The sequence below is a fragment of the Dunckerocampus dactyliophorus genome, chromosome 5 (genome assembly GCF_027744805.1).
Source record: "Dunckerocampus dactyliophorus isolate RoL2022-P2 chromosome 5, RoL_Ddac_1.1, whole genome shotgun sequence".
NCBI lineage: Eukaryota > Metazoa > Chordata > Actinopteri > Syngnathiformes > Syngnathidae > Dunckerocampus > Dunckerocampus dactyliophorus.
This window is the reverse complement of record NC_072823.1, coordinates 9,918,897-9,942,681: the sequence shown is the minus strand read 5'-3', so window position 1 is coordinate 9,942,681 and position 23,785 is coordinate 9,918,897. Positions and strand designations below refer to the sequence as shown.

At 40.0% G+C, this 23,785-nt stretch overlaps 1 protein-coding gene across 3 annotated transcripts in view; it reads right to left on the bottom strand.

The window, feature by feature from the left end:
- Positions 1–23,785, bottom strand: part of furinb (furin (paired basic amino acid cleaving enzyme) b) — a 92,870-nt gene that overhangs the window by 13,265 nt on the left and 55,820 nt on the right. For all 3 annotated transcript variants that reach the window (XM_054775363.1, XM_054775365.1, XM_054775364.1), the window contains 5 exons: positions 14,570–14,658; positions 10,623–10,795; positions 5,773–5,985; positions 4,139–4,239; positions 1,308–1,411 (listed from right to left, as the gene is read on the bottom strand). In XM_054775363.1, the coding sequence (XP_054631338.1) occupies positions 1,308–1,411; positions 4,139–4,239; positions 5,773–5,985; positions 10,623–10,795; positions 14,570–14,658 (680 nt within the window). The remainder of the gene's footprint in view (positions 1–1,307; positions 1,412–4,138; positions 4,240–5,772; positions 5,986–10,622; positions 10,796–14,569; positions 14,659–23,785) is intronic.

Here is a 23,785-nt window from a genome sequence, read left to right as displayed (position 1 = left end):
AAGTACAAATATAAGGCATTCAAAAGACGCCTTCAAAGACGCTGACGTAGTATTCTGTAATGGTCTGTAAAGATACTCTAATGTTCGGTGAGGCACACATGCGCCAGACTTGATCGGCGGAGCAACAGGCCTGTACTGGAAGTTTGAATTATATCTGACAATATCTGACAACAAATAAAAGCACAGTCTATTGTTGCAGCAACCACGGCAAGCTGAAACTCAACACTGAACCCCCGACATCACTTGCTGTCCGCCACTCACTCCTCTCCCCTAGGGAACACATTTATAGCAACACACACAAGCATAAGAAAAAATGTAAAAAATTGCGTAATGACCGGATGTTCCTGAACATACCTTGCGTCTGTGCTATTAGGTTGCTACGCCACCACAAGGGGTGTGCCATGTTTATGGGAGACAAGCTTGAGCAGGAGGGGAAGGACATCGAGTATGAACTTAACATGCCGTCTGTTCGACCTCCTACTCGATCGACTTTATATATGCTGGAGAAGAGTACGCTATAAAGAGATAAGTGTTTTACCGCTCCAGCTCACGTTTTGTTGCGTAGGGGAATTCCACCCACAATGAAGACTCACAGGCACAGTTTCATGCCCAGTTCCATCTGTCCCAAGCAGAGGTGTGGTAATTGACCTCCTATTATCATTAAGCTTACCTGCTGAGTTTATCAGAAAAAAAAGTTAAATTTGTATATTTTGAATTGTACTTTTATTTTGTTTGTTTGTTGTTTTGTTTATCTGAGGAGTTGAATCAGAGCAACTTGACAAGCTTGATTTTCTTCAAGATGTCTCACCTCTCTTGCAGGCCCAAGTCCAGGTGCTGTCATTCAACTCCTCACATACTCCATGTACTGAAAATTTTACACACGCTTTTTGTTCAAATAATAATATAATAATATAATAATAATAACAGGCTCTTTAAATATAAGATATTTAAGAAGTTTTAGTTGAAACATTTCTGCAATTTGGGTCACCGCTTGCCACTGAGGGGTGACGATGGGTCCCGCAGCCAAACCAGTTGAGAACTACTGCTGTCAAGAGACAACCACAGTCATATTCACAACAACCGTACAGCTAATTTGAACCTAAAATACTTTTGGACTGTGGGAGGAAGCTGGAGTACCTGGAGAGAACCCACAAAACACAGGTAGAACAAAAACAAAACTCCAGCTGAGATGAGAACAGTGCGAACCACCTAACCACTGTACTGCCTCGGATACACTGCCAACCTTTAGATTATTTTATATTTGCAAAAACAGCATGATATGATCAATTCAAAGCCAATTGCTTTACCTCTGCGTCCCACACCGTTGGTCCTCCAGTCCCCAGCGCTGAGATTTCTGGGCCGGGCCGTTCTCACCACCAAGTGCTGCATGTCCCTCCAGGTGAGGTTCATACTGGCAAGAAGGAAACAGAGCAGACTAATCCGTCTTTGTGCCACCTAGCAGTAGATGGTGTAACTCAGTCCACATTGCGCACATTATGAGAGCTGTCAGGTTGCACTGACCTCTGACTACACAATAAAAAAAATGTAAGGACCTGTGGGATATGAAAAAGGTCAGAAGTCTGTGACCATCATTGAAATATGATCCATGAGAGAAGTACATTTCTAAAATATTATAGCAAGGTATAGCAAAGGCCCTGAGGACTACGTCAGTTAACTGTGACAAAGCTCCAGTTTCACTTTATGGTTTTAACACAGGTGTAAAACACTGGCATTAAAGTTCAGCGACCACAGTAAAGCATTTGATACCAAGGAGGAATGTGTCTAGACCTCTCTGTAATGACTGTTGTTACTAAGGTGCTGGGTGGTCAGATAAGGTCATCTTCCACATTGTTGAAACCCTATTTAATGTTTGTTTTTTTGAAAACATAAAGAATTGTGAAAAGGCCTGACAGATATAAAACGTTTGTGAGTAAAATCTGAAAAAAAAAACAGAATTGACTGTGCCACATCAGCTTTCTCATCTCATACCCTCTGTTTTTAATGGACAAGATTCCCCATCATTTCAATGTCACCTCAGTGAGTAGTGAAAAGGAAAATGATAAAGTAATGGAACAGAAGGAAGCCAAAAGACACTTGCTCTTAAACGAATCCATCTGTCATGTAGTGCAACTTTATAGATGACATAGATTACACAGTGATGAACTAGTGAACTGTCACAGATGACAGTGTGAAGTCCTAGCCAAGAGATCAGAGTTTGAAAAATGTCTTCCTGGAAATGTACTGACAAAAACAAATCACAGACATGATGTTCAGCTAAAGCTTCCATACAGTATGTGTACTTTGGGCATTACTTGGCCCCTGCTTGGACATAAAGAAACAATCACGACAAGGAACATGTGTCATCCCATGTGACCTTTGACGTTGTGATGGAAAAAAAAAGTTCTTTACTGGTATAACTTAGCTCACATGTTATCGTATAAGTTATATGCATTCTTTTGTAAGTTTTTAATTCTTACATCTCAACACATTGTGTTTTACATGTAACTTAATTAACTTCCAAGCAGGAGGTTGTACCATAGATGTGGGAAGTGCCAGCAAAGTATCATTGTTTGAGCAGGCTTCCTCTTTAGATGCTGTCCCCTAGCAAGAACCAGTAGGGGTCCTGAAAACAATGTTGGAACCCAAGCGTCTGAAGTATATTCTTTTGATGTAACTCCTCTCCCAAGACACACCGCCACCTGGTGGAAGGTGGCTTTTTTTGTGATGTAATTCATTTGCTTGTGATGAGTTTCGGTCAGAAAGCCACTCTGGGTGCAGATCGCTATGCACTCTGTATGTTATCTGACCCGTTTGTTTCTTAGTTAGGATAGAACAACATCCAAAACACAAGTCAGATGTCATTTAAAATCAGGGCTGTCAGATTATTAAAATGTTTCAATCAAATTAATCATATTTTTCAAGTAAATTAATCATGATTAATCACCATTTGCAACTATGGGTGAAACATGCCTATTTTTACCGTATTTTGTAAACAGAAAATAAATGACAGAACAGGAGAGAGTTGGAGATACAAATATGGTGTTGAAATTGCACCGCTGTTGATGTGGTCAGGTCAGAATAAAGTCATAAAAGAGTGTCAGACTATGCAACACTAATGCTCCGTCTACCATTGTAACATAGAGGTGTGCCTTGCCATGATGAGCATGCGTTTATTACACTAAAAATGTTAACGTAACTAATGAAATAAATTAGTTACTGCCTTTAATGTGCTATTTTTGACAGCTCTATTTACAATATATACGTTTAGTTGTCTAACACAAAACAATACCTTTATGTGTGAATAACATCAAAGACTCGTAGACCGCTGAAAAGATGCATTGATGATCTTTGAACTCAGCCACACGTGCCTTATTATGTCAGACACCTATTATCATTTACTTGCTTAAACACAAAATGTTTTATAAAAAAAAAGAATACGTGGCTTTTAGATAAGAACCGCATACCTGCTAATCTAACTATCACTGGATCAATTAACACGATCACAGTTAGCCCAACTCAACTTTTATGTGAGAAGATCTATTTTGTATTTTGGCCTGTTGAGTGCTGATAAGATAGCTGTGCAGCACATATCAGACAGTTAACACTTAGTTCATCGCTCTGCTTGCTGAGATAAAGTGAGCCTGTATGCATGCACTAAAACAGTGTCAGATTATAAGAGATGTAAGACAAAATCCTGTAAATTAATTGCTTCTATGGGAAGTATGAGCATTGTGTAGATAAAGAAACTTAATATGCATGAGATATGACAAAAGATAATCCCATAATGGAAATGCTGAGTAATATGTTCTATGGGAGTTGTGAGTTGGTGAGGTTTAATGAGAAGCATTCTCTGGTTTGAGATATCACCTTCAACTGTAAGATATTCTGTGTGTGCAGGCTAAAGCTTCTACTTTGTCTGGAAAATTAACTGATTATAAGATGAGATCAGTTTGCTGAGGGAAGAACTTCTGTGCTGGGATTTAGGCCAGTGCCGTCTCTCAGAGTTCGCAGACTTTTTCACATTTACCTCAGACCGTACAGTGCTGCATTCTAAATGAGGTTATAGATAAAATATAACACTATTAGAATGGCCACAAGGCCTCTTCCATGGCTGTAAAAAGAGAATGATTCAACTCACTTGGCCTCCAGTGCCAGAGCAATAATCCCAGCAGCCAGTGGTGCTGAAGCTGATGTTCCAGTGTGAGTGTCTGTGCACTTTTGCCTGAGGTCTGTTGTCACCTTGGAAATGGGATTGGAGATGGAGAGACACATTTAATTTGACACATTCAGTATTCCACTTTGCTGTGATGGAGTTTCACAGTGAACGATTGGTGTTAGAAAGGTGGGGTCCCAGGAACTAAAGAAAGGACATCCTTTCTTTAGTAACTAGTAATAGTAAATAAGAGGGCAGACTCAGCAGGTGCTGTAGGTTCAGTCTTGTGTTTCTATGGAGCAATACAGGACAATGGAACCATAAAAGCCCAGAAGCTTTTGTGCAGAAGCGGACTTTCACTTATATAGAGATTTTTGACCTTCTAGAGACTCAAAGCAATTTTAAAGTGTTATCTCATTCACCTACTGATCAGCATCGTGAGCAACTGGGGGTTCAGTATCTTACCCAAGGATACTTTGACTTTGTCACAAGGGGAGTAAGGACTGAACCAGCAACATTCAGCTTCGCAGACAACTCAACCACCTGAGCCATGCTGCCTCTTTTTAACAACATAGACCTGAGAAACAAGTGAACAATAGAATCATAGACCAATGGAACCATAGAACCCCGGAATCACAGAGACATGGAGCTTTGTTCCCTAAGGACCGCATAGCAATGTGGCCATCAAGACTAGGAAGATCGAATAATGGTTGCTTCTCATGGTTCTAAGGCCATGAAGCAGTAGATAGAGCCGTACAGCCTACAAACTTTTGAGTATTGAAGCCATAAGGCCTTGGAACCTTGAAGCAATGAAAGCCACGGGGCAATGGAACCAAGGAACCTATAGACCATTGAGCTGAGATGTACTGTATATAAACAATACCACCTATGAAGCACTGTAGGAACCATAGGGACGATGAAGCAAAAGCACTAAGAATCATGGAACAATGGAGACATGCAGCCTAAGAACAATGGCGCAATGAAGCCATACTACCTCGGAACCATAGAGGTTAGAGACCATTGAGCATTGTAGTCATAAGACTTGGAATGAAACCAAGGAGCAATGGAACCAAGGAACAGAGGAACCACTGAGAAATGGATCCATAGAACAGTGGAGTCTAGTAAGTCATTAAGTCATTGAGCCCTGGGGGACAAGGACCACTTCAAAAGGCAGACCTTTAAATCAAAATATCTGATATCAGAAATGAAACTTTGGGTGGGTTGTTTCAAAAAGATAAAACCTGATCCTTATGACTGCTAAAGCACCATAACAAACAACCACAGAGGTATATTTGTTTTGGTGGCCCGCAGCCTGCCTCTCTTTGAAGGGCATGTTACATTTAATGGTTATCTGTTCTTTGTCCCTGAGGCAAGTGTTTCTTGACAAGCAGATCGAAAGAAGCATGTGGCGGTTTCTCAGTACTTGTAAGCTTGGCTTCCTGAGTGTTACATATCAGTTGCTCTTATTCTGACAACAGAGAGATGCCATTAAAGTATGTTTGCACTCAAAAAGTATTGATTTGAAATGTGTAAGTATGTACTTGTGGAAAACGTGCTTGTGTTCTTTCATTCCAACACACAACAATAGCTTTTCAAGGTGTGTGTGTGTGTGCACATACTATTTGTTTCTCCCCCGGGTTTCCAGAGCTGAAGGTGGACGCAAGGGTGGAGGCGCAGGGCTCGCTGTACCACGGCACATTACCAGACTGCGTGGTGCTGCTGATGGATAATGTGTAAATGCTGTTGGTGTAGCCATCACAGTTGCAGTTGTCCTGCTCTCTGCCACCGTTTCCCGAGGCCCAAATGAAAATGGACCCTAGTCCGCCACGGCCCTGAGGTAAAAAAATAAACAAACCAAAAAACATTATTGCAAATGACTGCACAACTGTATTGCAGAGATACGCACAGAGAGACAGCAGAGTTAGTCCTCCTGTCTAATGCTTTGTGAGGTACGTGGTGTCTTTCAGAAAGAGAGCAGCTGTACATGGCCCTTATTACCTTCTAATGTCAGGCAACATTTCCCAACAAAGATAACAACGAAGAAATGTAATTACAAAATGCAGTAGTGTGATATTTAGCACCCCAAAAAATGCCAACCTAATAACTGCCAATGAAAATGTTTTGTTCCTTCTCCAGCTCCCATAACTGCAAACAATCTTATGATTAAAATTGTAACACATTAATTTGGATGTTGAAAAACAAAAACATAGCTTGTTATTATCGTATTACTGTGACTCTTGTACAACATAATCAAAGTTACTCTGAGCCTTCTTGATTGTTGCCTTTAGAATAGATTTTCTATATAGAAGTCCCAATTTTGTTAAAGCCTTTCCCCACATAGATGACCTTTCTCTCCATGTGTGGCTCATACAACTGCAGTTCTGCAGATCCGTTCTGTCCCTTTTGGCCACAATGGAGTAAGACAGCGAGCACAGGGCCATCTGCTGTCAGGAATGCACAGCTTGCCTTTCTAAAATAAAATTCCCTTTTTGAGACCGTTTCTACTCATCTCTGATATATAACGGCCATTTAAAATAAAATTCACAGTAACAACTTAATCCATCACAATATTTGTGAAAAAACTGACATTTTTAAGATGTAACATGACGCCTGGATGCATCCAGGTGTGTAGAAAGGTATCAAACAGCCCTATTTTAACACCAAAACATTTAAAATAGACTGAAAATCATACATGTGTATTTAGTCAGTGGCTGACAAAATAACTACATTCTCAAAGAGCTTCAATCTCCAAGCTAGACATAATTAGTGTCCTAATTAACCAAAATTACCCCAAAAGTGCAGCGACGACTCATCCAAGAGGTCACAAAAGACCCCACAACAACATGGTGGTGGTAGTGTGATGGTCTGGAACTGTTTCGCTGTTTCAGGACCTGGAAGACTTGCTGTGATAAATAGAACCATGAATTCTTCTGTCTGCCAAAAAATCCTGAAGGAGAATGTCTGGCCATCTGTTTGTGACCTCAAGCTGAAATGAACTTGGGTTCTGCAGCAGGACAATGATCGAAAATACACCAGCAAGTCCACCTCTGAGTGGCTGAAGAATAACAAAATGATGACTTTGGAGTGGCTAGTCCAAGTCCTGACCTGAATCCTATTGAGATGCTGTGGCATGACCTTAAAAAGGCAGTTCATGCTCAAAAACCATACAATGTGGCAGAATTACAACAATTCTGCAAAGATGAGTGGGCCAAAATTCCTCCCAAGTGGAGGAACAACACAGTGTGTTGTCATTGACTAATATTTAAATTTCTTTAATGATCTCAAACATTTAAGTGTGACAAAAATGCAAAAAAAAAAGAAATCAGGAAGGGGACAAACACTTTTTCACACCACTGTATATGTCAAGCAAGGAATGAAGCCAAAAACAGTGTATCCTTTTCTCTTCACACATTAAGACTCTGATACACGAAACTACACAGAACGCTCAAAACCCTCCTCCTTTTCAGGCAAGAATATAGATGGAAAATACAAAACGATTTCTTTTTTTTCTGTTGTTTGTTCTGTTTTGTTGGTCTGCCTGATGTTGGAAAGCTTTGCTTTTGGTATATCATCTGGATGAGCTGTCTAACCTGTGACAGACCAAAAAGATTTCTTTTCACTGCTGCTGAAACAGTGAGTGGCAAATCGCCTCTGAAAATGTCATTTTCAACAACAAATTTCCACATTTTGGCCCATGAAATAAAAAAAAACTTGTTTATACCAGAATGTGTTTTAAATGAATTATTATTTGTCTAATTAATAGAACCCTGAAGCTTTGATCTTTCTGGACTGTCAGATATGTGCTTTATCGCATCATTTAAAGCTGCAGGTTATGCTGCTAAAGCTTGCAGCTCAATTTATGAGCCGACAATGCCCTTTGCCGCAGGTAACGGGTGCTAGATGAGGACAGATGAGTGCCAGAGGTTATCTCTCTGACAGGAGAACACACGCTGAACCAGACAGGTCCTGTTGTTTGGCTGTCTGGAGATTTTTCCTCAGTGACAAAACAAGATTCGTTGAGCAGTCCACATCGAGGACGTGATACATGATTATTTTCTCTTCCCCCCAGTACAGTCTCATTTATTTATACACCAATTACTGCAGTGGTCGGTCCCATCTATTGTTCTGCATCGATGGCTGCTGCTGTGTTTTGCCTCATTTCACATGAATGAATTTTCTGCATCCTTCAAATCTTCTCCATGAGAAATAATTAGCCCTGGACAACATTACCTTTGTAACCTTTGAGGACGAAGAGGACAAAGGGACAAAGGACAGTCAACCACTGCTACATTTTCTAAAGCAGCGCAGATCCATTCAGTTCAGAACATGTTTTCACTGTGACAAATTGAGTGCCCAAATAATTGAGATGTACGGTGCCGCTCGTGGCATCCTCTTTTTGAGTAACCAATGCATGACCATAGAATGGAGACAACTGATTACTCGTTAATTGTGAGAATTATTTCCATGTGTGGAATTTATTTGACTCATTTAGTCTTTAAGATGTTCGGACAAAATGGACTGCACCATTACAATTGTGGCATTACTGATTTAGTCTCACCTAGTTTGTGGCCTAAAGAACATGACTTCAGCTTTGGGCTACATCCACAAAGACGCCACCATTGCGCAACTCCTCTTGTTTCCTATTCCTTGTTAAATCATTGGTGGGTTACACTGTATGCCACTGGAAAAGTGTCACAATATTTACGAGGGCTCTCACTGGATTTGAATTTTAAATCATGATTAATCGATGAATCGATTAGTTTACTTAATCACTCAAGTGATCGCATGCTTTTTGATGATCTGCTTAAATTAAAAGTAGGGCTGTCAAAAATAACGGCAGTAACTAAATTATTTTATTATGTTAATATTTTTTATGTAATTAACGCATGTGCATCATTGCAAGCCACACCTCTCTTTTATGACGGCAAAATGAGGCACAGTGTAGGGTCCCCACAAAGTCACACACAGTCTGACGCTCTTTATTCTGCAGGGTTTCCACTATACGTAATTGATAGTGGCACAGCGCCACCACAAAATAAAAGCTGCCACACCTTAAAAACAAGTTTTTTTTTCACCTGAAAACAAACACGTTCAATACCAGCCATTTTTCAGAAGACAACCTGTTCACTACCGGCTATTTTAGATGATTTTGACTGATCTTTCTAGGCGCACAGAATATTTCCTTTCTTTAGTAATCAGCAGTAGAACATAAGTTGGTTTCAGGAAAATATCAGTTCTCGAATATCCATCCATCCATCCATTTTCTATACCGCTTCATCCTCATTAGGGTCGCGGGGGCATGCTGGAGCCTATCCCAGCTGACTTTGGGCGACAGGCGGGGTACACCCTGGACTGGTCGCCAGCCAATCGCAGGGCACATATAGACCAGTTCTCGAATAAAAAGAGAGAAAACGTTTTGTGAAAAGATAGTTTTCAAGCATAACTTTCACCTTTCACATCTTTTGCTTTTGTGACAGTTCAAATATCATATACTATTATATAGTATACATATATACACATATAGGGTTGTTTTACATCAAACTAACAATATATTTACAAATATAACACCATGAACTATTTACAATTTTCACATTTGGAAATGCACTGCGTTTGTGCACGTGTGCGCGCGTGTGTGCGTGTGCATGCGTTAATTTCCCTACAATGCGTAACCTTCTGCACGCTACACTCCACGTTCTTCCATTTCCTCCATGCTGTCATGTATGTTTTTCATGTATGTCATGTATGCTAGCGTTTTATATGCATTGTATAGCCTAAAGGGTGAGGTCCAAATAAACATTTTGTTTTCAACTTTGTTCGTCAGTTAAGTGGCCATGATTACTCAGAATGTCACCAAACATATATAGGCTTTTCCTCCCCAGTGCGACCAATCTAGTGCTATAACATTTATGGAAGTTCTTCGCACGGTTTGTCCTGCATTAGTTGTAGCAAAATTAAATATAAGAAAAATAATAAGTGTGATGAATAATAGGATGGGCCGGACCCGCTGGCAGGCCCATAGTAAGGTTTTTTTTGTCATTAGGACCATCTGGCAGGACTTTAAAGCTAAACTTGCCATTCATATGATCATATTTTATAGTCATGTCTGTCCAAACATGGGAGCGTGTTTCAATAGCTCACACAGCTTCCAGTTGCAGTGCTTCCTGTTTCTCCAAACTACAGGACACATACTGTAAGTGTAAATTAGTGGCCTTAAACAGAATTTGCCAATGCATTATTAACTTTGGCAGCTCTACTTACATACCAAGCCAAATCATACCAGAGTCAAAATGCAATCCACATAGGGTGTTTCAATCTCTAACCTTAACTGTTAGTGAAATACTGGTTTCATTTGGTCAGAGTCGCTGTGTTGCAAAAGGCAGACAGCATCATGTCACTTACTTACTTCCAGTTATTATTATTAGCACTGACTGAAAATGCCAAAAGTCCAAGCTTTAAACGCATGACCGACCTTGGTGATTCCCTGCTGGAAAGCCTCCTTGGCCAGCTTAGCAGGGCCGTCCAGCGATTTTCCGTCATCTTCTGGGCCCCAGCTGGCACTGTAAATGTGGATGTGTTGTGGGTTGAGGCTAAGAGAGTGGGCCTCTACCACATCTGTCACCTCCCCATCCAACATACGGACTCCTGTTAAACACACATAAAAGCAGCTCAAATTTGGTGAGCGGTCTAAAGATATGAGAGGTGAGGGAAAATGGCAGCATAAATATTCAGCGATGTCCGAAAATATCGTCCGACCGATATTGGCATAAAAGTGACACATTGGATCATATAGGCATTGTTTTTTTGCTGATAATGACATCACAACACAAGTGGTAACGTGCTCCACATGCTTGCTAGCTCAGTATGTCCGCGGTCTGGAATTATTTCCAAGTATCATCTTTGATTATGAACAAGCAATTTACAATGACTGTAAAGTGTTGCTCTTTGTGCGCAATGTGACTCCACTTGAATAGTAGCACTGATTACTACGAAAAGTACTGCTGCACACGCTTTCCAGCGCCCACAACGCAGCTGCATATTTCGCTAAACAGAAAAAAGAAAATCAAAATACAGGAAATGACGTGAAAACTACAGAAAACAAAAACCAACCTGTCATGTGCAGCAGAACATTAAGGGCTGGTTTTATGAAGGGGGAAAAGAGTGTCTTCCTTGAATACTTCTAAACTAATATCACACCTCAGGAAGAATCACTCACAGTCATACACACCGTTTTGGCACTTTCTATAACTTGTTTTGCATATTACAGTATTTGTCTTATTTTGCACAAACAGCGTTTATTTCTGAAAGGCATCCTGTGGCATCACAGTAACAAGACGCACAATGTGTTCATTACACAACATTAATTTAATATCGGTATGAAGTGCTGGATGATACGGCATGAAAGCCAATAACGAGCATCTCCATGAAATTTATATGGAAGGCATGTCCAAATCTGAGGAATTGGGGGAAAAAGTCTGTGTGAGGTGACAAGCAGAAGAAGCTTCTCATCAGTTGAATCCCAAACACCAATTTTACTGCCTGGAGCAAAAAGTAAAACGTGTTAGCTGCAAACATAAAGATTTCTAGCTTTAATGAGGGCAAAACTTTCTCACACATTCTACCCCGATGGACATCCAAATAGTTAATAAAAAAAAACCCACACACATGCAGGAGGGACTAACAGAAAAATGAGCTGAGAGTTTACAGAGCCTGCAACAGACTTGTGTGTCCACAGGGTAGAACCAAAATGACACCTTTAATCAGAACTAAACACGCCGCTGCCTGGGCGTTTGATGTGAGCAGCCTTAGATCAGCCCTGTGAACATTAATGGCCGTCGAAAGGTGTGAAATGAACCACCTTCAAATGAGGTCTATTACTGGGACTAGATCCCTGGACCTCAGCGGCAACACTGACGTCCGCATTAAGACTTCAATAATCTATTCCAGACAACCTGCCAGGCCCTGCAGGCATTCACACACCTGCCAACAGGGGGGGTGGATGCACACAAAGCTTTAGTCTCGCTACAGGCGGAGACCTGGCTTGATTATCCAGTAGCCTAAAATGTGACACACAGCAAAAAAGTTTACTTGGTGCTATATAGTACTATGTAGGATCTGCTGCAGTTGTAATTATAATCACTATTTTTACAGTTCTTTTTATTGTCCTGCAGCTCAGTGACACAAACACTGCTGTGATTGCCCAAGAGCATCAAAGGACGCAGCAGATGAGTGTGTGTGTGTGTCTGTGTGCCGACATAGGGAAAAGAGAAGGGGGATGAAACATTAATTAAGACGCGTAAGGTCAACTGCAGTGTTTAAACAATAATCACCTATCATTGCTCAGTAAGGGTACACCCATTTTAAATGTCCCCTCTTGTACTTGTGAACATGCTTTTAGCATACAGAAGCAATCGACAGCTGCTCATTAGCAATCTCCTATGACGTGAAAAGATTCACTGAGGATTCATTCTTGACAAGCAGGGCCAATATGCTGCTCCAATGGGAGATGAATGGTAATGAAGACAAAGAAGGAGAGTTACGATGAACACCTGGATGGGGCTAACTAAAGTTCCACAGGGGCTGCATGCTGTCTCCTGACGGCTTCCATCATCATGCTATTAACAAATCATTTGATGTCAAAACTTAGTACAAATCTCCTTGAAATGAAGTAGAGGAGACTTTCAGGAGACTATCATAAAAATAATTAACCATTTTGTTTGTTTAACTAATAAATGTCAATTCTGACATGTTGATGGTTTTAGGATTTTATTTGAATAGCAGCTTGCTCCTGTATTTCCACTCTGATTAGGTACCCTAGGCCATTTTCTTGAAGTCAGCATCAGGCTTATTGAGGCTGCTTCATTCAGCATCAACTCACAATGTAATAAACACTCGGGGCCAAAGTTCCAAAATACCTGGTGAGTTAAAATGGATAAGGTGTGACTTTAAGGTTCTTTCTTTGTCCTTCTTCCCCACTCTGTTTGAAACCCTTTCTTAAGTTTAGAGTATATAAATTGGACGCTAACTAGTTATCTCGCTACATGGCCCTGTGTGATTGTCCCCTAAACCTAATAACTAGTTGGGCCACCTTAGCAGCAACAACTGCAATCAAATGTTGGCAATAACTTGCAATGAGTCTCTTTCAGCGCTGTGGAGAAATTTTGGCCCACTCATCTTTGCAGAATTGTTGTAATTCAGTCACATTGGAGGGTTCTGAAGCATGCAACCTTTTAATGTCATGCCACAGCATCTCAATAGGATTCAGGCCAGGACTTCGACTAGGCCCCTCCAAAGTCATCATTTTGTTTTTCTTCAGCCATTCAGAGGTGGATTTCCTGGTGTGTTTTGGTGCTTTGTCCTGCTGTAGAACCCAGGTTGGTTTCATCTTGAGGTGAAGAACAAATGCCATTCTCCTTCAGCATACACCACACTACCACCACCATAGTTTACTGTTGTTAGTTTGCTGTTGGGAGCAGTTTTTAAGGATTCCATGCTTTATGTGATGTCACTAATAGATGGTCACATGGCTACAAGAACATGTGAAATTCTCTTTTCATTGTGTAAATGATCATTTTGATGGTGGTTATCTATCCAGTTTCTAAAGCCAACATGGCACACACATACTGTATAGGCAAATAACATGACAATGGAATGTCTGGAATTGAATAGAATTGTTAGAAAAATGAAAAAATCACCTTATTTATAAGTGGTATTATTATTATTGGAACATATTATTTGCCATGGTTCTGGTAGTTTGGGTTGATATCAACACCGTTCTTTTTGTGCAGCGTGATAAGTGGTCATTAGTAATTGCATGAGACGTGATGTCAGTCATCTTATGTGGCTGTATGTGTAGCTTAGTACAGGGTATGTACGATACATTCAAATTTGTGGACAGCAGTCCCAGGGAGATTTATTTTGGGTTCCACAAAGATGATGTTGAGCAAAAGAACACGAAATGCAAAGTCAGCATGAAAACTGTCGTAACCACCCAAAGCACATTATGTAAATGGAGCGTTGTTGGCGCTTTTTGGAGTTTTTTTCAGAAGGCTTTATAGGCGGAATAGGTGCGTCCCATTACGTGCATTATATTTCATTGAAAGTAATGTGTGCCAGTTGGTCAATAAATCAACGAAAGGCAGTTAATTTGCATTTCCTGCAATTATTTTCAGATGGCAAAGATCTATACTCTGTAGTGGTCGGGGATTTATCGTGCATTTATCGCGATATTGATTTGAGGTCATATCAACCAGCCCTAGTAAGTTTATATACTGTATGTATGTATGTATGTATGTGTGTATGTACGTATGTATGTATACACACACACACACACACACATCCTGTATATATACATATATATATAGAGAGAGAGGGAGAGAGAGAGAGAGAGAGAGAGAAAATATATTACAATGCGCTCACCTCCAATTTTAGCATTATAGGCCACACCCACTCCACAAACGCCATTGTTAACTGCAGCTGCAACCTCTCCAGCACATCGAGTCCCATGTCTGAGAAGAGAGCAAAAATGAAGTTTATGAAAAGATTCAACAGAAACTGGTTGCGATTGAATACTGAGCAATTATATCTGGAACCGCCGAATGAATCTAACACCTTTTTGTTACCCATCTGTTTTCTTGAAGGTTAACTAAATTCCCAGAAGGCCTGAAATAAATGTAATTTATAGCGTTTTTTTTATGTCAGTAATTACAAGACGTATCATCCAGAGTACAGCATCCTTTGCATTAAAGCATTTGCAATTAAGAGGACACATTCAAGAGGTTCTTAATGAGCAAATTCAGGCAGAAAACCTTCAGCACTATGTTGTATGCGCCATCACACTGTAATGGGTTTTAGAGGGCGAGCTACATTCAAGGGAAAATGGAATACAGGCATTCAGTCCTTACTCATTTACTGTATGTTTGAATGTGCTGCGAACTAAATCAATTAACAATTTCTGTACAAATATGTAAATCAAAGGAGAAATTAAATAACAATTTTGATTTACCGTGGAACCTTGGCTAGCCTCATTAATCGGTTCCAGCAGGTGTGACTCTAACCAAAATGTACTTAAACTAAATCTGTTTTTCCGATAGGAATGCAAATCCAATTAATCCGTTCCAGAATGCCAAAAATGTTAACACAAAACAGGTTTTTATAGTTTTTAAATGAAAGTTTTACGTGCATAAAACAATGAAATAAACATTTAAGGTTACTTTTACCTTCATTGAAGACATGATTTTTGACGTGACTGTTCCCAAAGAGACGATGTGGCAGCCAGATCAACACAGACACCATCTTCCTGTTTTGTCATGATTTATTTCTTGAATTCAAAAGTTTTTCTCAGCTTCTTTATCAAAATGCTGGTACTTGTAACTTTCTTTGGCTCTATTTTGGGTTACTGTAGTAAGAAACACGATTCAATTCAAGAAATAACTCTTGGCAAAACAGGAGGGTGGTGTCCGTGTTGATCTCGCTGTCAGATTGTGTCTTTGGAAACAGTGAATGTAAATGCTCATTTATCCATTTCATTCATCATTTATATGCATTTAGAATTGTTTTATGCATGTAAAACTATCATTTTAAAACTATAAAAACATTTTTGAGAGTTAACTGCTGACATTATAGACAGTCTATTATACACAGTTGACTTCTGGTTCCTGTTTCCATGGAGTGGCACGCTCATAGGATGCTAACAAAGACGTTTTGTCATTAAAAAATATTAAGAACACAGTTTGACTCAAGGCAGTGTATTAACAACATGACAACACGTACGGCATATTGTAAGCTAACCAGATGCTAACAAAGATGTTTTGTCATTAAAAAATATAAAGAACACAGTTTGACTCAATGCAGTGTATTAACAACACGACAACACGTACGGCATATTATACACTAACCAGAGAATGTACGCAAACCGAGGCAAAATTATGGCGTAAATTTTCGACGTTAACCGAAAAAAAAAGCTAACCAGGGTTGATACTAACCGAGGTTCCACTGCATTTAATAAAAACTCCATTATTTCTGCCAGGTGTTCCTAATCAATCATATGCCCACAATGGTCTTGTGTTACTTTGCAGACTAAAAGCATTGTCAGTGTGATAGAAATAGTGAGGTTGGTCACTAAAAGAAAATATTTCTATTTAATTAAATTCTGTAAATTAAGTAACTGTCACCAAATGAGATAACAGCAATGAGTGAGTGAGATTACTGCATGTTCAAAGTTTTTGCAACTCAAAGTGAGATTTGTGGAAAAAAGCTATATTGCTAATTAGGCTGGGTACAAGGTTTGTTTGGGTGCCTTTTAAGAGTTGATCAGTTCGAACTCTTGCAGGGAGTAATGGAACAGAAAAAGCTCTCACAGTAAGCAAACAACTGTAGGTGACAGGCTGCACACAAACCTTTTTCACTGTGCTCGGCTGATGTGCACTCATGTCATGTGCGGCATTAAATCAGATCAGTCGCTCAAAGACAGTTGTGAATAAAATAGGCCAATTATTGGCTGACATTTAACCGCTCCATGAATTGTGACACCTGTGTCCTCAAACCACACTCGCAGTTATCACCACTGATCAAACCAAGCAGGGATGAAATTTTAAAGATTGTAACTTATAACTCTGAAGAGATCACAAAGATGTTTTTTTTTTCCCTTTGGCCCAAAATGTAAGGCTGTGACAAGTTTTACAACAAAGTTGTAAAATCCAACTACTTTAGTATTGATTTATGTCTGTCAGCTTCTTCAACGACATCTTATAACCATGGATGGACAAAATGGGGCCAAAAGACAAGGGTGAACATCATGTACTATTCAGGCCGATGCTCCAAATGAAATAATTTCTACCCCATATAGAAAACAAGGTAGGCCAGTGGTGTAGTGCTTAGCCTGTCTGCCTCACAATCAGGTTCACAGCACAGATTCGGGTTGATGTGTGTGGAGCAGGGGTCTCTTACAATAGTTTACTATTCGACGATCAATCTCGTTGTTGAGTCATATGAAAATGTCATGTGATCAAAGTTGTACCATTCTGACTACATGGGGAGTGCCCACGGCTGCTGGTGAGCACACATTTTTACATAGCATGACTATGTTTTTGTTATAAATAGCTTATTTTGATATAAAAACAGCCTAATTTGTGCTAATAAAGGATTGAAAATGACATGTGTTTAACAGAAGACCTATACTTACCGCACATTAATAAAATCACCAATTTCAGTGGCACAATCCAAAGGAAGGTAATTAATGCACTAAAAAAAAAAGAAAATGTTATGTGTGGAGATAATTATATCATTATGTCTGGTTATATGATGGATTATCTATTTTTTTGTTGAATAACTTAGGCCGACTATTGAAGCCCATTGGGAGGGGGCTTGGTATTTATAAGGAGAGCCTTTTCAGGCAGGCTGGCGGTCTACCAGTTACAATGCAGGTAACATGGTCTGTGGCTCTTCTTGTGATCCCATTGAATTGACTTTAAAGGACCAGCGAGTTAAAGTAGAAGTCAGAGGCTGACCCCTTTATTGTGTTTATTTCAGTGTGAATGTACTTTGGACATTTCTCCTTTATTTTCTATTTTTTGTAAATTGTTTTTGCACCTATGTGGGCTGTTTCTATGCTTTGGACTGATACAATAAACACCATCTGCGCACTCAATTCTGACTTCTGCCTGGAACTGAGTAGTGCCACAGTGCACTTTTCTAATGTGTGCCGACAGCGACTGTGCTCCAGTTTTGTTTGTCTTGCTATCAGTGTCATGATGTTGCACACCTACCATGTTTATTTCTTTATCTGAGTGTTTTAACGTGTTTCTTTGAGGTGGAAAAAGTCACAAATGAGATGCGTCTGTGTAGGCTCTCAGTCGTACAGGAGCTGTCCAACGAGGGAAAGGCTTCTTGAGATGTCATCTGTACTTCTGTGAAGAAGGTGTCGGACGTTTCGCTCCTCATCCGAAGAGCTTCGTCAGCAAAGTCAAATCCTCTCCTGCCAGTCTAATCCTCTCCTGCCATAGACCACAACTCCTCCCAGTCTTAGTGTAAGGAACCAATAGGAGGAGGGCATTGGCACACCAATTCCGCCCATTCTTACTGTATTTAAGGCCTAGGCTACCAGCACTTGTTAGTTCGCTGACGAAGCTCTTCGGATGGGGAGCGAATCATCCGACACCTTCTTCACAGAAGTACAGATGACGTCTCAAGAAGCCTTTCCCTCGTTCACAAATGAGATCTGCTTATTTGTTGGGATCGCCATTGGCTCTGCTCTCAAGAAAAAAAACAATTGAATATGAGTCGACTATGTCGTAAAAATGTAACGAATCAGATTAGACTATAAAAATCCTTAGTTGAAGAGAGCCGTAGTGTGGAGTTTGCATGTTCTCTCTGTGCTTGGGTGTTCCTCCCACATACCGAAAACATGCATGTTCGGCATAATGGAACCCATAGGTGTGAATGTGGGTGTAAATGTGAGTGTGAATGGTTGCTTGTGTATACTGTATGTGCCATGTGGTTGCCTGGCGACCAGTCCAGAGTATACCCCACCTCTTGCCCACAGTCAAGTGGGATAGGCTCCGGCTCATCTGAGACCCTGATGAGGACAAGCGGTACAGAAAATGGATGGATGAAACAAGGTTACAGAATACAAGGTTTCCCGATCAAACATGTCTGAGGACAAAGACGAAGGCACTGTACACTGACCTGTCTAAACCAAACTTGGCAGCCACTTGACAGTGAATTCACTGACATCAGATCGATGGAGATGAATTATTCACTAAATCTCTCATGAATACATGGTGTTGAACTTTTGAGGAAGTTCCCTTGTGAGTATTATACTGTATGTGATGTCAAATACACATAAGCATAAAATATATACTCTCCCCAACTGTTAAAAACACGTTGCAAATCCATTTTTTAAGATACAATGGGAAGACCTCGGCAGCCTGCCCGTTAAGACGCATGTCAAATAATCATGTACCGGTAGATGTGGCCTTGGGTCTGTACATCACTACCTAGCTTTCCAATTTCTTTACAAATTCAGCTGTGGAATAAACACATGTTGAAATCCGGAATAATTACCACAATTCAACAGAAAATGATGAAAATAAATTACAATACATCGGCCTCCTGATAGGTAATTGAGTAAAATGCAGCTTCACATCCATCAGATACGTACTGTATGAACAGCACCAGGACCAAGCTAATTACAGCCACATGCGGCTCTGGAAGAGCAAAAGAAAAAACACCCTCCTTTTTGATCCTCGAGCCCCTGATGACGAGGAAGAGGACAAAGTCACTTCACAGGGTCAAAGCACAGCTACGCCTCCAGCTGAGCTCTTGATTAAGCTCAGAGATGCTATGATGCATCACCCACTTGCCAATTCTCACTCTTTCACATTTCATATTTCCAACACGGATACATATAGGATTTACAATGTCAAATAACAAAACAAAAAGACTAGACAAATTATGCTGCTTCCTGATAAATCATTCATCACATTTATTACACATCAGCCTGCCAGCAGATAGGTACGTAGAAGTCATCATTAAACTCGCAATCCAATGGCGTGACAGAGCTTATTTATCATGGTGAGACTGATATGCCTTCCTTACACCAGCGTCATGACACAACATATTGCAGGATGCAATACATCACTTGTGCAATTAAATGCTACTACTGCTGTCCAGAGGTTTTACTGCTAACTGGTTTGTAGCAGTTAATGGTGACTTGACGGCCCCCTCATGAATGATATACGTAATTGAGGATTAAATTGGGACTCATTAGACAAGAAGGCATTTTTTCCCCCAGCAACGTGAGACAATTATGTTATTTTAGCGTCAAACACCGTATCAGTCCATTAAGCATTAGAAAATTAGCTTAACTCATGTACACCAGTCAATTCATCTGAATTATTACGGCCCTCGAGCTGTTGTCTTGTTTTGTTGTGTCTCTCTCTCTCTTCCTCAGTGATCAACAACTGATCCAGCATGGTGAACGATGTCGATTTTATATTATATGGCGCCTCAAAGAATGTAATTTCGGGTCCACAATCAGAAACAGGGCCATTCTGGGAGTTGAATGATGAGGATTGACATTATATGGCGCCCCAAAGAATGTAAATCTGGATTCACATTTAGATGCAGCGGTACAGAAAGTTTCGATGTTACTTCGCGCCCTGAAGGAGGAGATGAAAGAGCAACAGCAGGAAACTGTAGCACAAAAAAGGCAAGATCTCAGAGGCCTACAAACACAAAACAAAAGCTTCAAGAAGAGCTTCTCGGAGATAGCGATAGATAGATAGATAGTTAGATAGATAGATAGATAGATAGATAGATAGATAGATAGATAGATAGATAGATAGATAGATAGATAGATAGATAGATAGATAGATAGATAGATAGATAGATAGATAGAGCACTGTGCAAGGACACCAAGGCACCACGGGACGATATCAAGGTACTACAAGATCATAATGCTGCCTTGTACAACGCCCTTAAGTAGGTTAAAAACCCTAAGGAGGAAAATAGAGCGCTATGCAATGACATCAAGGTACTACAAGATGATATCAAGGTATTACTGCATGGCAATGCTGCCTTGCGTGCCACTCTTGAGGAAGAGAAAGAAGCAAAAGAAAAAAATCATTGAACAAATGAAAAATATAGCTGATGAGATGGATCACAATGCACAAATGAACAATGTGATCCTCACGAGGCTCTGAATTATACCCACGACAAAATCCAGGGCACTCCAGAACACAGAACCAGATTAAATGGATGTTCCTTCACAAAGCAACAAATTGCCAATTTCCTAATCAAAAGAGGTGGATGGAAATATCCACACCATCAATACTTGCATCCCATTGCTTGGCAGAAACAACGCCACACAGGTCATCATCATTAAGTGCAACCAACAGGGAATTCAAAACCGCACTGCTGAAATGTAGAAAGACGCTGAAAGGTACAAATGTCCACATCAATGAGCATCTGACAAAACGCAACGCTGGCATCGCCAAGAAAGCATGAGCCTTGAACAAGCAGGGAAAGATACAACGTACTTGGAGCGCTGCAAAATGTACATCATGCTAAGTGCAGGGCCAGAAGAGGCAAGAGTGCTTGTTGTCAAAGATATCAAGGATCTCGATAATATTAAAAATCACATCACCGTGACAACAAGGAAAATAGAAGATACAACCAAACAAAGAGCAATGCGGTTGGAAGACGACATTCAAAAACATTTGACATCACTACCACTTTCCAAGGGACTGCTCAACAAAAAGTACTGGAATTAGTAACCCATGTACTGTATCTACATTCAATGACACTCACAGTACAACACAAAAGATGGCAGGTCAGGAAGACATGGAAGTGGAAACCTTTAGCTATAAAGACTACAAATGATTGGTTGTGAGAATTGTATAGCTCTGGATAATGACAGAGTAAAAGGACTTTTTTTCAACAAACAACTGCTTTTATTATATGGAAGAATAAGGTAAATCGTGCATGTTTAATACAATTGATGTTGTGAAATGAAGAGGGGGTAGTATTAAATAAGCACTGCTTCTTCCTTACTCCTTTTTGGACATGTGGAATTGTGAATTGTAAAATGAAGCATTTCAATGTAACCTGTATGCATTTTCGAAATAAATTACACCATTACCATAAACCATATTTAATATAATTATTAACTCATTCAATACCAAAAACATAGTCATACGTTTTTATAAACCCGAACGCCCGATCCCAACAATGTATTTATAGGTCTTTTACGTTTTTTAGAGGTGAAGATGCAACTCCTCACTAACGGATTAGCATTGAGAGCAATTTTAATGCCATAAAAACAGCCACTAGGTGGCAGAAGTGCATCATGAGAGGCAGGAGAAACACACGACAGGAAGGAGAAGCCCTTGCATAGTGGCAGCTTTCAACTCACTCAGTTCAGTTTCAAATGTGAAAATTGCCAATAATTCATGGTGTTATATCTGTAAAGAAATTGTTATTTTGATGGAAAAAAAAAACATATAGTAGTTGTTTAGATATTTGAGCTGAAGAAAAATATTTGTGTCAACGTGAAAGTTATGCCCTGCGATTGGCTCGCAACCAGTCCGGGGTGTGCCCCGCCTCTCGCCCATACGCTCCAGTATACCCGTGACCCTGGTGAGCAAAAGCGGCATAGAAAGTGGATGGATGGATGAAAGTTATGCTTGAAATGTATCTTTTCACAAAAAGCTCCTTTTCTCCCTTTTCTCGTTGGCAAGTGATATTTTCCTGAAACTTACCCATATGTTCTACTGCTGATTACTAAATAATAGAAAAAGGTAGAAACTTGTTTGTAGCACATTGGTTAGGGCTGGTGCAGGGGGTGTCAAGCTTCATTGTTACCAGTTATTCCAAGGGGGACCTGTTTTTTTTGTGGAATGTGTTATTTTTGGGGCAAATCCTGGGTGGAGAATCAATTCTCTGGCGGGGGTAGGATTGTTTAGCCTGTGTGTTTGATGCTTTTCAAGTCGCCCCCAGCCCGGCAAGCTCCGGAAGATAGACAGGCGCAGCAATGTTTGTGCCGCTTTTCTCCAAGACCAGCCAGTAGCAGGTAACAGGACTCATGAACAAAAATATTTTGAAGAGCTGAGTGAGAGTCCAATACAAAAACATTGAACACTACATCAGAACATGATATCCTTTTCAGCAATCGTAACATCAAACAGACCTTTGACAGATATTTCATTTGACTTTGATAATAAATTACTCCATACTATGCTTTTAAAGAATTTGTTTTACAAGCATATAAAGACATACAGTATATCCAATTTATTTTGTTTGACCTACAAACCTAAAACGATTAAAGCACTAGCAAGATGAAGTAAATCTAAAAATTAACATCCATACATTATCTTAGCATTTATTGAAAAAAAACTCTTCAACTCCTGAATCAAAACTGTGAAAATGTGATACACACGTTAAAGGGACTGAAAATTTTAACAAGATTGGTTGGGAAAAAAAAAGGCCACCATAATCCAAAACAACTTTGTAGGGACACTGGCAGAACTTAGCATCTAATTGCCCATAAGTCATTCTCCATTTGTCTAATGAGTATACAACTTTGAGGATACTGGTATTACATGTATGATACCACATCTTCCAAAGCATTTTGACCACAGCCCATTGGCGGCTCCACAAACAAAATTTACAGTTTACATGATTTACAGGGGTGTCCTAATTTTTTCACGAATTTCCTATGATGCTATTCCTCAACTGTGGTTGACTAGGTTGGTGGAATTTGTACCTCTTTCATTTTTACGAAAAATGAATCTATTTCCAAGTAGTGACATTGTTATCTGTAATGTGCTGTGTTTTGGCCCTATCTTTTATTTTGTTACTCACTTCTGTTTGTTTCCTTTTTGTAGATCAGTTCCGGTTGTGTTCCGGTACCACGGGACGCACCCGTTTCCCATTTCATTCACCCGTAAAATACCGCAGCATTGTTGTTTGCTGACTTTCACTGATACTCTACTACGATTCTGGCTCTTCCTGCTTGTGGACGTCCTTAAGTATTTCTTGTTAACTATTCTATTACTGCCTAAACGTCTCGTGGTGCCATTCCCCGGCAATCAGTTCTGTTATGGCTTTTTGCCTCCTTAGTGGCTTTGTTTTAAT